Source organism: Somniosus microcephalus, chromosome 14 (assembly GCF_052327205.1).
Source record: "Somniosus microcephalus isolate GS21.2 chromosome 14, FLI_Smic_1.0, whole genome shotgun sequence".
NCBI classification, from domain to species: Eukaryota; Metazoa; Chordata; class Chondrichthyes; order Squaliformes; family Somniosidae; genus Somniosus; species Somniosus microcephalus.
In genome coordinates this window covers 94,611,602-94,625,998 of record NC_141000.1, presented here as the reverse complement: position 1 = coordinate 94,625,998, position 14,397 = coordinate 94,611,602, and the positions used below count along the sequence as shown (strand labels likewise).

Below are 14,397 nucleotides of genomic sequence, written 5' to 3'. Positions count from 1 at the left end.
TAAGCTGAACTGCTGTATTTGCTATGCAGATCCTAGTCTGTCTTTTAAGTAGAATCGAAACAATATTTAATGAAAAATTTCTCTTCAGGCAAGTACGCAAGACCTCACTTACCTGGGTAACTGTGAGTCTCTGCACATCGATGCTCATGGTTAACTTGATCTTCATCTCTGGGATAAACAACCCCAATGCTCTGAATGAAAAAAGTGCTGCGAATAATACAGAAAACGTCATTCTACCTTCTGACAGGTCCAATCCACCAGAGGTGTACTTGTGCACTGCTGCTGCTGCCATCCTTCATTATTTTTTAATGGCTACATTCACCTGGTCAGCACTGTACGGTGCACAGATGTATGTTCTTCTAGTTCATGTATTCAAACCACTACCACGGCACTTCTTAATATGGATTTCAGTGGTTGGATGGGGTAAGAGATCAGTTAGCAATCGTTCCTTTATAATGCTTTTTACAGCTTCAATACAAAGTGAATCTCTCATTTACCATTTATGGGATGGTTAAACTTTTGATTATCGTTGCGCAATGTATAGGTGCAAGAACAGGGAATAAGTGCCTTTGACTTCAACATTGGCATTATTCCTTTCACATTTTTACTAATAACTCAGAAACTACACATGGGTGTTCTATTTGTTCTGCTAATAGGAATGAAATATGATGTACCAAAGGAAATATGAAATGCAGATTAATGAAGCATGATTTAGCTAATTTCCATAAAATGACTATTGAAGCACATATCAAATTTACGTATGCAGATTATAATTATATACCTAATTCACATGCATAGCAGAATAGAGCATTGCATATCTAATTTACAAATCCAGAATAAACAAGTAATAAAACAGATTGTCTATATATAACTCAAATAGCATAAAAACCTAATACAAAGGCAAAATTCCCCCAATTTTTTTTAGCTCTTTTCAGGGTGGTAGAGAATAGGATTTTGTGCTCTTCTGAACATCTGCTAAGTATTATGCCCGTGTATAATTGAGACACGGACTGCAGGAGTTGATTATAACAAGTCTTTACTGAATGGAGACAACCTGGAAACTGAAACTACAGAAGCCTGCTAGGGCCTTTTATACAGGGATGGTCACTGCCGGTACTGCAGTCTGAGACCAGTTATTCCCTTAAAGGTACATACACAACAATTCCTCCCCTTTTAGATAAGCAGTACATAACATTCATTTAACAACTAAATAATAACTAATTACAATTACGGTTGCTAGATACATTGGTTGAAGTTCAGCAATTATAAGTTCAGTCTTTGAGGAGGCTTCCTGATTCTGTCTGGATAACGCCTCTTTGGGATATCAGGTTCTTCTGGCAAGGTTGAGTCGGGATCAATGTCGTTGTTTGGTTCGTCTGCTTCCAATATCACCGATTCTGCGGTAGATGCAATTGGTACTTCGGTTTCATCGCCAGGTGTATCAGATCGTGGTGTGGAGTTGACGTTTTCCAGTGACTCTAGAATCTGGTCAGCATGGCGTCTTACAATGCTCTCTCCAACGTCCACGGTATACATTAGAGGTCCTTGCCGTGTACAGATCGTTCCTGGCTGCCATTTCTCTGTGCGGTAGTCCTGGGCCAAAACTGGTTGACCTATCTTAAAACTCCTGGTCGGCCTTTCATTCATATTCTGAAACTGCCTGTTCTCCACATCTCTTCTGACGTTTGGCTTAACCAAATCCAAGCGGCATCGTAGTCTTCGATTGAAGAACATCATGGCTGGAGTTTGGTTGGTAACCGCATGTGTCGCATTCCGGTAGGCAAACAAGAAGTTATCTACCTTGTGTTGTAGGGGTATATCTTCATTACACATTGCCTTGATAGCCTTCTTGAATGTTTGAACAAACCTCTCGGCCAATCCATTAGTGGCTGGATGATATGGGGCGGATGTGTAATGCTTAACACCATTGTTCTTTAAGAACCTCCGGAACTCTTCAGACACAAACTGTGGTCCATTGTCAGAGCAAATCTGTTCAGGCAGCCCATTCCTGGCGAATTTGGTTCGTAAGACTGCGATAGTTTTTTCTGTGGTGGTTAAGGACATTTTTATTACCTCTGGCCACTTTGAATGTGCATCCACCGCAATTAAAAACATCGAGTCCATAAATGGACCAGCAAAATCAACGTGCACCCCTTGCCATGGAGATGAGGGCCACTCCCATGGATGTAGAGGGGCTTGTGGTGGGGTGTTTTGGACCTTCTGGCATCCTGTACAGCTCTTGGTCATCTCTTCGATTTCTCTATCGATTCCCGGCCACCACACAAACGCTCTGGCTAAGTTCTTCATTTTTACCCCTCCCAGATGACCCTCATGAAGCTCATTGAGCACTCTATCCTTCAATTTGGGTGGAATTACTACTCTGGATCCACACATCAAGGTTCCTCAGCACACTGACAGCTGTTCTCTTCTCGGCGAGAATGCTGGCAGCAGTGGTTCGCCATGTGCTGGCCATCCCTTCACCGTTAAATCATAGACCCAGGAGAGTGTCGGGTCATTTCGTGTTTCCTTTTCTATGTTTGCATTCGTCACAGGGAGACATTCGACTATAGTCGAGTGGAATAACTCCACTGGATCCACTGCCAGTTCTTCTTCCACCGTCGGCAACAGTAGGCACGACAATCCATCAGCATTCCCATGCTGTTTAGTTCCTTTGTACTCGATGTCATATCGGTGTGCCCCTAGGAAAAGGGACCACCTCTGTAGCCGTTGTGCCGTCATTATCGGTACGCCCTTCTGAGGGTTGAAAATGGAGACGAGAGGTTGATGATCAGTTAGTAGAGTAAATTTCTGACCGTGCAGGTAGTGATTGAACTTCTTCACCCCCACACCAGGCTGAGGGCCTCTCTGTCAATCTGGGCGTAGTTACGCTCGGCTGAAGTTAACGAGCGTGACGCAAAAGCTATCGGCCTCTCTGAACCATCAAGGAATTTATGTGACAGTACCGCCCAATGCCGTAGGAAGACGCATCACACGCCAGTCTTATCGGTAGTGATGGGTTGTAGTGAGCCAATACTTCTCTTGAAGTGATTAGGTCCTTACTCTTCTGAAAGGCCCGCTTACACTCATCGCTCCATTTCTATGCTACTCCCGTTCATAGTAGGGCGTTCAGTGGATGCAGAATTGTGGACAAATTCGGCAAAAACTTATGGTAGTAATTCACCAATTCGAGGAATGACCTCAGTTGCGACACATTTTCAGGCGCTGGAGCCTTAACTACCACTTCAATTTTGTCAGGGGACTTATGCAACCCCTCTTCATCAATCACGTGGCCACAATACGATATCTATTTCTTAAAAAACTCGCACTTGGGGCGATTGGCTCATAGCCCATGTTCATGTAGTCTAGTGAGCACCTGCTCTAGGTTGGTAAGGTGTTCACTGTCATCTTCACCTGTCACTAGGATGTCGTCTAAGTAACACTGAGTCCCCGGAATCCCTTGCAGGACTTGTTCCATCGCTCTTTGCCATATCGCCAGAGCTGATGCTACTCCGAATACCAGTCGATTATACTGGTAAAGACCTTTGTGAGTGTTTATCGTGAGATACTTCCTAGAGGATTCTTCAACCTCCATCTGCAAATATGCTTGTGCTAGGTCAATTTTTGTAAAACACTTCCCTCCAGGTAGTGAGGTGAAGATATCTTCTATCCTTGGAAGAGGATATTGTACTGTGTGAAGGACTGGGTTCACCGTCACCTTGAAGTCCCCACAGATGCGAACCTTCCTTGGCTCCTCAGACTTATTGTTTAACGTTTTCTTCATGACAGGAACGATGGGTGTCGCCCACTCGCTCCAGTCTACCTTAGATAACACGCCTGCATTCTCCAGATTCTCCAGCTCTGCCTCGACGGCTGGGCGAATTGCATACGGTACCGGTCTTGCTTTGAAAAACTTGGGAATTGCATTCTCCTCTATTTTTATCGAGGCGGTTACGCCTTTAAGAGTGCCCAGTTCTTGTTGAAATACCTCTTTGGCAGCAGTTAAGATTGTTGACAATCGTCCAGGAGTGACGTCGTCATCCTTTTTACCAGCCACTGTCAGTGCCTGAATGGAGTGCCAGTCTAAATTTATCTTTCTGATCCATTCACGTCCCAATAACGGTGGCCCACCATCTTGCAGAATGTAGAGATACAATTTCCGTATTTTCTTGCCGTTGTATTCGACAGGCACCCTTATTTTTCCTCTGGGGTATACTTTTTGCCCCGTATACGTCCTCAAGACAATGGATGTCTCTCTCAAGGGTATGTGTGAGAATAGCCGCTCGTAGTCTCGTCGATTCATGGCGGTTAGCGCTGATCCTGTATCCAATTCCATTTTGACTTGGGACCCTGCTATCGTGAGGGTGACCCAAATGGTTCGGAGATCCTCTTTTGCGATTACGTTGTGAAGTTTGAGACAGCTTAGTCTCTTGTTCCCGGATTCACTATCGCTCATCTGGTCTTCGGAACTACTGTCCGTCGTCTTTTGTACTTTCCTGTATGGTTCCTTAATAGCCTTTTTGTTGTCGTTGGTCTTCTTCCCAGACCTGCAAACTCGTGCAATGTGTCCCATCTTTCCGCATTGCCTGCATATTTTGTCCTTGGACCAGCAGTCCTTCTAGTCATGGTTTGTTCTGCCGCAGCGATAACATTTTGCAAATCCCCGTGTCATTTCGTGGGTGCCGTATTCCTGTGGCTTTTGTTGTATTTCCGCAGCTCCCCTTGCTGCTGCTTCGTACGATACTGCCACGCTGAAAGCCTTATCTAGCGTCAGCTCTTTCTCTGAGAGTAACCTCTTCTGGGTTCCTTCACTCAGGAGTCCACAGACAAATTTGTCCCGTAAGGTATCTGCCAGTCCTGCTCCGAACTGGCAGTGCTTTGATAGCTTGCGTAGTTCCGTAAGGTAATCAGCATTGCTCTCATTTTTATGCTGATTTCTCCTGTGGAATTTAAATCTTTCTGCTATCAGCAGCGGTGTAGGATTTAGGTGTTCCTGTAGGATAGCAACAATTTCGTTAAAACTCTTCGCCTTCGGTTTGGCTGGAGTAATCAGGTCCCACAATAGGCCGTACGTTCTTGCGCCCATTAAAGTTAGCAATACCGATGCCTTTTTCTCATCGGCTATTTCGTTTGCCTCGCAATATACCTCGACTCTTTCCACATACGTGGTCCAGTCTTCTATTGCATTATCGAAGGCAGTGATATCGCCAGTCTTTGGCATCTTGAAAATCTAAGATGGCGTTTCCCGCGCTTTGCCTTCGTCCCCGATGGATCAAAATGGCGCCTCCCGCGCTTTTCCTTCTTCCCCGCCGAGTTAAGATGGCGCCTCCCGCGCTTTCCTGCCGCTGCCGCTGCTGCCAACGCTGTTGCTGGCGATTATATTTATTTTACTATCCTGTAATGGCGACGCCCTATGGTCTTCGTGCCTCCCCGATCGCTGCTGCCAACGTCGCTCTCCGCGGTATTTTTATTTTTCTATCGCGCTTCAATTTTTGCTCCGTTAATTGAAGAACCGTTCCCGTCGTGGAGCGGACCCTCTGGGACACTTCCCTCCCTCTTCTTAGGTCCGAACGGTGCCCGGCTGCGAAGCACCAGCCGCGCCCTGTGTGCTCCACCCTCTCTCTCTCTCTTTGCTTCCCGACTCGCTGCCCGGCCCCGTTGCAGAGCCACCCGATCGAGCTCTAGCCCGCCGCAGCCCAGGAAGGATCAGTGCACTACCTGCCACCAGCCCGATTAGCTGGGAAACCACAGACTGGAGACCAAGCCTGGCTCTCGACAGTCTCTTCTGCACTTTTCAATTCGATGATTTGGAGGGCGGTTGCCCACGGTCGACGCCCGTTTCTCGAGTTTCTTTGGATTATATATATTTTTTCTTTCTTCTGGCTTCGACCTTCAATAACGTCGTCTGAGGTGCTGCCGAGTTGCAGGTAAGTTCGTTTCTTACTCGTCGCCAGTATTATGTCCGTGTATAATTGAGACACGGACTGCAGGAGTTGATTATAACAAGTCTTTACTGAATGGAGACAACCTGGAAACTGAAACTACAGAAGCCTGCTAGGGCCTTTTATACAGGGGTGGTCACTGCCGGTACTGCAGTCTGAGACCAGTTATTCCCTTAAAGGTACATACGCAACACTAAGGGTTTTCTATTATGATTGGTGATCAGGAAATAAAAGAAAGACGCTATATAACGATTTTCACAAACTCAGGACGTCCCAAGATGCTTTACAGCCAATCAAAAACTTTTGAAGTGTATTCACTGTTGTAATGTAGGAAACACGGCAGCCAATTTGCACAGAGTAGCTCCCACCGTCAGCAATGAAATAAATGACCAGTAAATGTATTTTTAGTGGTGTTGGTTGAGGGATAAATGTTGCCAGGACAACAGGCGAACTCCCCTGCTCTTCTTCGAAAAGTGCTGTGGGATCTTTTAAGTCCGCTTGAAAGGACTGATGAGGCCTCAGTTTGACATCTCATCCGAAAGATGGCACGTGTATTTTGGGGTAACTACAGTGTAAGACCAGCGTTGCGCCATTTATTCCAAGGAAATTCGCACCTAGCTGATTTATGCTGGTTTTACACTGAAACATCGCTATACATGAATTTCTTCGATCGTTTGTGCCGTTTCGGAGATACATCTGCCAAAACCCTCTGCTGCTCATTTACGTAGTCCCACCCCCAGCTCACGTGAATGTCCTGGATTTGCGTGAATAATTCGTTGCCGTAAATTTACGGCCAAAACATTTCCGCTGCACGGCCCAAAGTCACCTGATGTTGCGACTTCTGAAGTTTGATAGCGGATTTCTTTGAGTTTTTTTTTCAAATTTTACTTACTGAGACTTGCACTATACTTAACGAAAGTGCTGTCCGTCTCAGTGCACTCAAAATTTTTCAGATCCCCGCCCCCCTCCACACGTTCAGAAGGACGAAGCAGCTGGAATGGGTTTCCAATGGGCATACCCCTGTTCTGCCTAATAATGGAAGAGGAAGAGGTGCAGCAGAGACAAGAGGCTCTCAGAGTGAGGTACTATGGCAGAAGACAGCTCGCTATTACCCCTATCGGTGGTGCTGTATCTGCCTGTTTTTACATTGGGGCAGTCAAATGAGCTCCACAGGAAACTTCGGTATAAGCTCCATCCGCCAGATCGGCAGCATAAATTTTGGCATAATTTCTGTGTAAATATGATCCAAGAAATTCGGGGCCTTTGTTTCCCTCAAGGTACTTTGATCAGCAGCTTGCCCGAGAACTAACCAAAACTGAGCTGACTATGATCAGTGCACTTAAATCAGAGTTAGTCTGGAACTCAAACCCGTCATCTGTCAGGAAGCAAGTATCTGTGGCTTTTGCTGGCAAGCCGACAGCTTTGACTGTTTTTGAAGAGCCTACTTGCACAAAAGTTATACACCATTATGTACTAGGTTTTATTCATATGACATATTTCAGACAGAACAGTAATCTCCTTTGGAAAATTTGTAAAGGGTAATTTTCAACCCCCTTAAATATTTTTAGCAACCCCATCAAAAATATCTCCAAAGAACACTTACAGTGAGGAGTATATCACATGATTTTTGGCATTCTATAGCAATAAGGGAATGATAATATATGCTATATGATATGCATCAGAGTACCATAATTAGAAGGCTGCTATAACTGCACATAAAATAAGCTATCTTTGAAAAGGGCACCGCACTTTTTATTAGAGGCTTTTTGACCACAAAAGCTGCATATATATATATATATTGTAAAATACAATGTGTTAGACTTTGCCATCACTGCCTGGGCAGTAATCTAGCAGAGTAGATTGCCCACCTGTTGTAGAACCCACCCAATTATCAATGGAATGAAAATGGGTGGGTTCTACACTGGGTGGACGATCCACTCTGCCAGGTTAACCGCCCAGGCGGTGAAGGTGAAAATTTCCCTCAATATTTTTGTTCTTGAAAAGTTTCTGTGCAATTCACTGCATTTGCAGTTAATTTTGACATATGTATTTTGAATGGTAAATAGTCATAAGAAATTGTTAGCATGCAAAATGATTGACTTTGTAGCATGAAGTGAAAATTTACTGATTCAAAGCTTTCCAGTTTCATTGGGCTTTGGCTGCTTCGTCCCAATAAAATAGTAACCTCTGAATTTTATTAGGCAGAATTATATTGCTCAGAAAAAAACAGAATTTAAATCTCATCAGTACAAACATCACTTGTTTTTATCCAATGTATTCCTCAGGCCTTCCAGCAGTTATTGTTGTTATAACACTAGCAGCTACCTACAAGGCAGATAACACACTGAGTTATCGGCAGGAGGAGTTGTGAGTATTGTATAATCAATATATATTTCAACTGCATTTCAAATCATGAAAATGATAATAAAGTAGTAAAACTCCCGTGGCATTGCTCATGGATAGTCTTGGGCACAGACTGGGATGCAGTGTATAAGTGTATTGTATCATTGTATAGCCTTGAAAATGAGTATTCAAAAGCATAACATGTTTGTATGCCTTTATCCACTATTTTGACAAAAGTATTAACTAATTTAAACCAATTGTGTTAATGTCTCAATTGTAGCAGATAAACAAATTTCATATGAACATGATTTCAAAACATATATTAATCTTTACACTTCTACGCCATTGTAATTCTACTGAGGCAATTCACTGGGATGTTGCATTTGATGTCAGGCAGCATTGGGTTTCATTACAATCACCTCCTCATCCGTGTACTCAAATCACCCACATCATTACGTAACAAAAATATCCAATAAACTGTCAAAATTATGTTTGAAAAGGTTAAATGTCCCATTAAAGAAAGATTTGCATTTATACAGCGCCTTTCACGGCCACCAGACGTCTCAAAGCACTTTACAGCCAATGAAGTATTTTTAAAGTGTAGTCACTGTTGTAATGTGGGAAATGCGGCAGCCAAATTGCGCACAGCAAGCTCCCACAAACAGCAATGTGATAATGACCAGATAATCTGTTTTTGTTATGTTGATTGAGGGATAAATATTGGCCAGGACACCAGGGATAACCCCCCTGCTCCTCTTCAAAATAGTGCCATGGCTTCCTTTACGTCCACCTGAGAGAGCAAATGGGGCCTTGGTTTAACTTCTCATCTGAAAGATGGCATCTCCGACAGTGCAGCACTCCCTCAACGTGGCACTGGAGTGTCAGCCTAGATTTATGTGCTCAAGTCCCTGGAGTGGGACTCAAAACCACAACCTTCTGACTCCGAGGCAGTTGTGCTACCCACTGAGCCACAGCTGACACTTAAACTAACACACTAACTAGATAATAAAATAAAATAGCAGGCAACACATTTGCACAGACCATGTCATTTAGTGCTGCAGGCCACACAACAAAACAAAAATTGGACTTGCTTCCTCACAACACAAAAACAAGCACAAGAGGTAACCAAACTATAGTTCCAGGCTTCTCACACATAGACAGGCTTCCATGGGAAACAATAATATATATACTTATATAGCACTCAAAAGATAATGCTATAGGTAAGTTTGATGATATTGTGAGATATGTAATTTTCAATGTGTTTATTTTGTTAAGAAACTTTGGGGGGAAAATTTATTTGTTTGGCACCTCCCGTTAGCGGCAGCTGCTGGCGCTAATGGGGTGCTGATGCAGTAGTGCCAGGGCAAGGCCAATCCAGCGGTGCACAGCAAATCCGGACCCCCTGTTGCGCTGCCGGTACGAGTTACTGCCGGGGACTTCAGCGCCAGGCAGATCGTGACATCAGTGAGCATTCAACGCTCACTGGGTGCCCAAACTGCAAAATTCATTTTCGCCACCTACCTTAGTGCCTCGACCAGACAGCGACAGGGAGAGGAGGCGTCAAGCAGGTGGAAGCTGGCTCCAGGGATGTTATTTAAAGGGATCATGAGTAATGAGTCGCAGCTGTCAGGTCAGTGGAGTTTCAGTGCTTTCTTGTCAGTTTGATATTGTACAAGTTTAATTCAGGAATTTAAAGGTTCTTTTGTATCAGGAGTGTTGTGGTAACTAAAAAGTAGCTACATTTATCCTTAAAAATATCTAAGTGTTACACTTGGCTTACATTAATGGGGGCTGTACTGGCAGTCTACCTGGCCCTCCAGGCTCAGCTTCACCAAGAAGGTGGTCACAGAACTCTGCCACCTCCTGCAAACAGATCTCCAGCCTCAGACCAGGGTGACCACATCTCGCCCAGTGGCAGTCAAGGTCACCATCGCCCTCAATTCCTTCAACAGCAGATCCTTCCAGTCTGCACTAGGAAACATAGCAAACATTTCACAGTTTGCTGTACATCGCTGCATCCGGGAGGTCACAGAGGATCTCTACAATAGGAGAAGGGACTACATTTCCTTCCCCATCACCAGAGAGAAGCAGGACGAGCGCGCATGTGGGTTTGCCAGGATAGCGGGATTCCCCATGGTGCAGGGCACCATTGACTGCACCCACGTGGCTTTGCGGGCACCCCATAACAATCCTGAGATCTTCCATAACCACAAAGGCTACCACTCACTTAATGTACAGTTGGTGTGCGACCACAGACAGCGAATCCTCAATGTCAATGCCCGCTATCCTGGCAGCAGCCACGATGCCTTCATCCTGTGGCAGACCGGTGTGCCAGCATTCTTCCAGCCACCACATCAAGCTCGCAGCTGGCTGGTAGGAGACAAGGGCTATCCACTCTCCACCTGGCTCATGACACCCTCCACAACCTGAACACTCCTGCCCATGAGAGCCATGCTGCCACCAGGAACATAATCGAGTCGACCATGGTCTGCTCAAGCAACGGTTCCACTGCCTTGACCGCTCGGGAGGAGCCCTCCAGTACTCGGCTGAGTGGATGTCCCATTTTGTGGTGGCCTGCTGCATGCTCCACAACTTGGCCATCATGAGGGCCCAGTCCTTGCCACCAGGGATTGCGGGACCACCTCAGGAGGAGGAAGAGGGAGAGGAGGAGGATGAGGAAGAGGAAGACAAGGAGGAGGAGGAGGAATAAGAATGGGGGAGGAGGCAGCCACTCAATCAGCCTTCTGGAAGGGCAGTCCGTGACCGCCTCATCAGACTGTGGTTCCAATAAATTAAACTCCAGATCCCCGTTGCTCACCACATCCCCATCATTCCATCCCTGTTGCAGGCCATATCACAGCGCAAAGCTGAAATGAGAGACACCACAAAAGAATCCAAACTGAATTAATAAATTTATCAATAATCAGTGAACACATATTTACAACAACAATATGAACTATTCACCCTTGTGCAATCCCTTAGTGCCTCTCGTTACTGTGCCTTTGCCTTCTCTAGTGCTCCTACGAAGTGTTGGCCCAGTGGTTGCAGCAGGGCTGGTGGAAGGCTGCTGAGTGTCCGTGTGGGAGACTTCAGATGGCCTTGCAGGACGCCCTGGGCCTGGAAGACCCGGCTGTAGACTGCACAATCTCAGCATGGGTGGTGGCAGTCTGGGCTGGCTGGATGACAGGCAGCGACAAGGGCAATGGCGGAGTGGCAGTGGTGGGAGTAGGAATGCTGTCATCCTGAGAGAGGACAGCAGGTTCCTGCTCCACTGACCCACTGCCACTCCCCCGGGGCAGCACCTCAGCATCCCTAGCAATCTGTTGGAGCACAGATTGCTGGCTTGCTGCGGCACCATGAAAGCCACGGTCGACGGTGGTAGACCCAGCCACGATGGCAGCAGTCAGAGTTACCGTGGCATCAAGCTGAGACTGCATGAGAGCAGTCTGAGATTGGATGCCACCAAGCATAGACTGCATTACCTCACTAAGACGTTGCGTTGCTTCTGCCTGTATTGCAACGGAAGCTGCTAGATCGCCCATCACACGCGGCATCATGTCCTGGTTGCCACGATCTCTCAGGGAGTCTACCATCCTTTGCAGACTGGAAATGATGGGCTCCATGGTGTGTGCAGAGCTCTTTGCAATCTTGGAGGCGGACTCCTCCACACTCCTTATCATTGCTGAGAGGCTCTCAGGCACCCTTGCCATTGCACCTATCATCTCCATGTGCATACTCATTGTGATAAAAATGATAACTTCCGGGAAGTTATGTCATCACTTCCTGTGAACTATGAACTATGAACTGTGTACATACCTCACTTCCTGTCATATGTCACTTCCTGTTGGACTGGTATAAATACTGGTCTGTTCAGTATTGTAAGAGGCTTCTACCAGAGGCATGGTAAAGACCTCTCTTGTGTATATAGTGTGTTTATAAGTTACTTAAAGCTTACTTTAAAGTTACTTGATGGTAAGTCTCCTTTTTCTTACATCAATTTAAGTAACTTAGTATTTACACTGACAAATACTAGACCTTCAGACAAACTCGGAAGTTAAGGATCCAGGGAACCACCCATCATGGAGAAAATCCTTAGACCTATTCGTCTGGACTTGGACCCGAATACACCAGCAGCTGGCAGGGTATGGAAGCATTGGTATCGTACTTTTGAGAATTTTCTGGATGAATGTAAAGCGGATGCTCCTGCTAAATTGAAGATACTTGTCAATTATGTGACCCCAAAAGTGTTCGAATATGTTGATGAATGGGATAATTACGAAGAGGTGATTCGGGCACTTAAGAAACTGTATGCGAAGACCCCAAATGAGGTCTATGCTAGACATCTACTGGCCACAGCCCGACAAGGGCCAGGGGAATCAATTGACGAATTCCTGCAAGAACTTCGCAGGCTCAGCGTAGATTGTAACTTTCAGGCAGCCTCAGCTGAGCTGTACCGCCAAGAAATGATTCGTGATGCTTTCATCTGCGGGATTGCTTCTCCATTTATACGCCAGCGTCTACTAGAAAGTAAAACACTTGAGCTACAAAAAGCTTTTGACCTAGCTTGTTCACTGGATTTGGCAAAGAGAAATGCAGACCTCTATCAGCTGCCCAGACCTCGATCTGCTGCTGTAGCTGCAACCAGACAATTCAAGCGCTCTCAGGTGAACCCTATCATGGGGGAATCTAATTCTGATAATTCTGATGAAGAAGAGGAGGACGACCCCACTTTAGCAGCCTCTTGGCAATCTAGGAAGGAATGCTTCTTTTGTGGAGATGCTTTTCACCCTAGGAAAACCTGCCCTGCTCGCAATGCAATCTGCAGTTATTGCGGGAAAAAAGGACACTTTGCTAAAGTTTGCCTATCAAGGGCCTCTACGAGGGCCAATCCAGCTAAGGCCTACCGAACTGCCCCAATTAGGGCCTATCAAGATGCTCCAGCTAGGACCTATCAAGCTTCCTCTCGAGCTCTCTCCCGAAGAAGCACACCGAGAGTTTTAGCCACTCTCTGTGCAACGACACCAATTACAGCTGCTTGCCCACAGAACCTGTCTCATGCAGCCACAAAAATTTCAATTAAAGGGCATACCTTAGATGCCTTAATTGACTCAGGAAGTACTGATAGTTTCATTAAGGAACAGATTGTTGCGAAATTGAAACTACATGTCTTCCCATCGGACCAGGCAATTGCGATGGCCCAGTCATCACTTAATACCAGAATCTCCGGCTTTTGTGTTGTTGATATGACACTTCATGGTCGTATGTATCCCTCCACCCGACTTTCGGTGCTCAAGGACTTATGTAGTGATCTCCTCTTAGGGCTGGACTTCCAAAAACAGCATAAGAAACTCACCATTGAGTTTGGTGGATCCAAACCCGGACTTACTATTTCTAATATACCGTCTAAATTACCATTGTGTGCATTATCAGCAGCTTCACTGGATGAACCCTCATTATTTGCCAGTATTCCGCCTCAATGCAAACCAATAATAACGAAATCGCGGCGCTTTAATCAGGAAGACCAATCTTTTATTGCGGCTGAAATCTCTCGACTTCTAGCAGAGGATATCATTGAACCATGTTTGTCGCCCTGGCGGGCTCAAGTCGTCATTGTCAAGAACCCTCTAAAACCTCACAAACAGCGACTATGCATCGATTATTCGCAAACCATCAATCAATATACCGACTTGGACGCCTACCCATTGCCACGCATTGATGATATGGTTAATAAACTGGCCGAATACAAAGTGTTCTCAACTTACGATTTAAAAAGTGCCTATCATCAGTTACCCTTGAAGGTCTCAGATAAGCAGTACACAGCCTTTGAGGCTAATGGACGGCTGTACCAATTTCGTCGCCTCCCATTCGGGGTTACTAATGGAGTGGCTGTCTTTCAATGGGCAATGGATGGCCTGGTTAAGCAGGAAAACCTAAGGGACACTTTTCCCTCTCTTGATAACATTACCATTGCAGGTCACGATCAACAGGAACACGACTCCAACCTCCAAAAATTTCGGGATGCCCTCCATCGCCGTAATTTGACCCTGAATGAATCCAAATCTGTTGAGTCGCAACCGACCATCAACATCCTTGGCTACTGCGTAGGCAATGGTAT

At 45.5% G+C, this 14,397-nt stretch overlaps 1 protein-coding gene across 6 annotated transcripts in view; it reads left to right on the top strand.

Annotated features, from left to right (window-relative positions):
• adgrg7.1 (adhesion G protein-coupled receptor G7, tandem duplicate 1) overlaps positions 1 to 14,397 on the top strand; it is a 92,845-nt gene that overhangs the window by 58,066 nt on the left and 20,382 nt on the right. For 5 of the 6 annotated variants that reach the window (XM_086006972.1, XM_086006974.1, XM_086006971.1 and 2 more), the window contains 2 exons: positions 89 to 423; positions 8,225 to 8,306. The exons of the other annotated variant lie outside the window; for it this stretch is intronic. In XM_086006972.1, the coding sequence (XP_085863098.1) occupies positions 89 to 423; positions 8,225 to 8,306 (417 nt within the window). The remainder of the gene's footprint in view (positions 1 to 88; positions 424 to 8,224; positions 8,307 to 14,397) is intronic. 6 annotated transcript variants of the gene reach the window in all.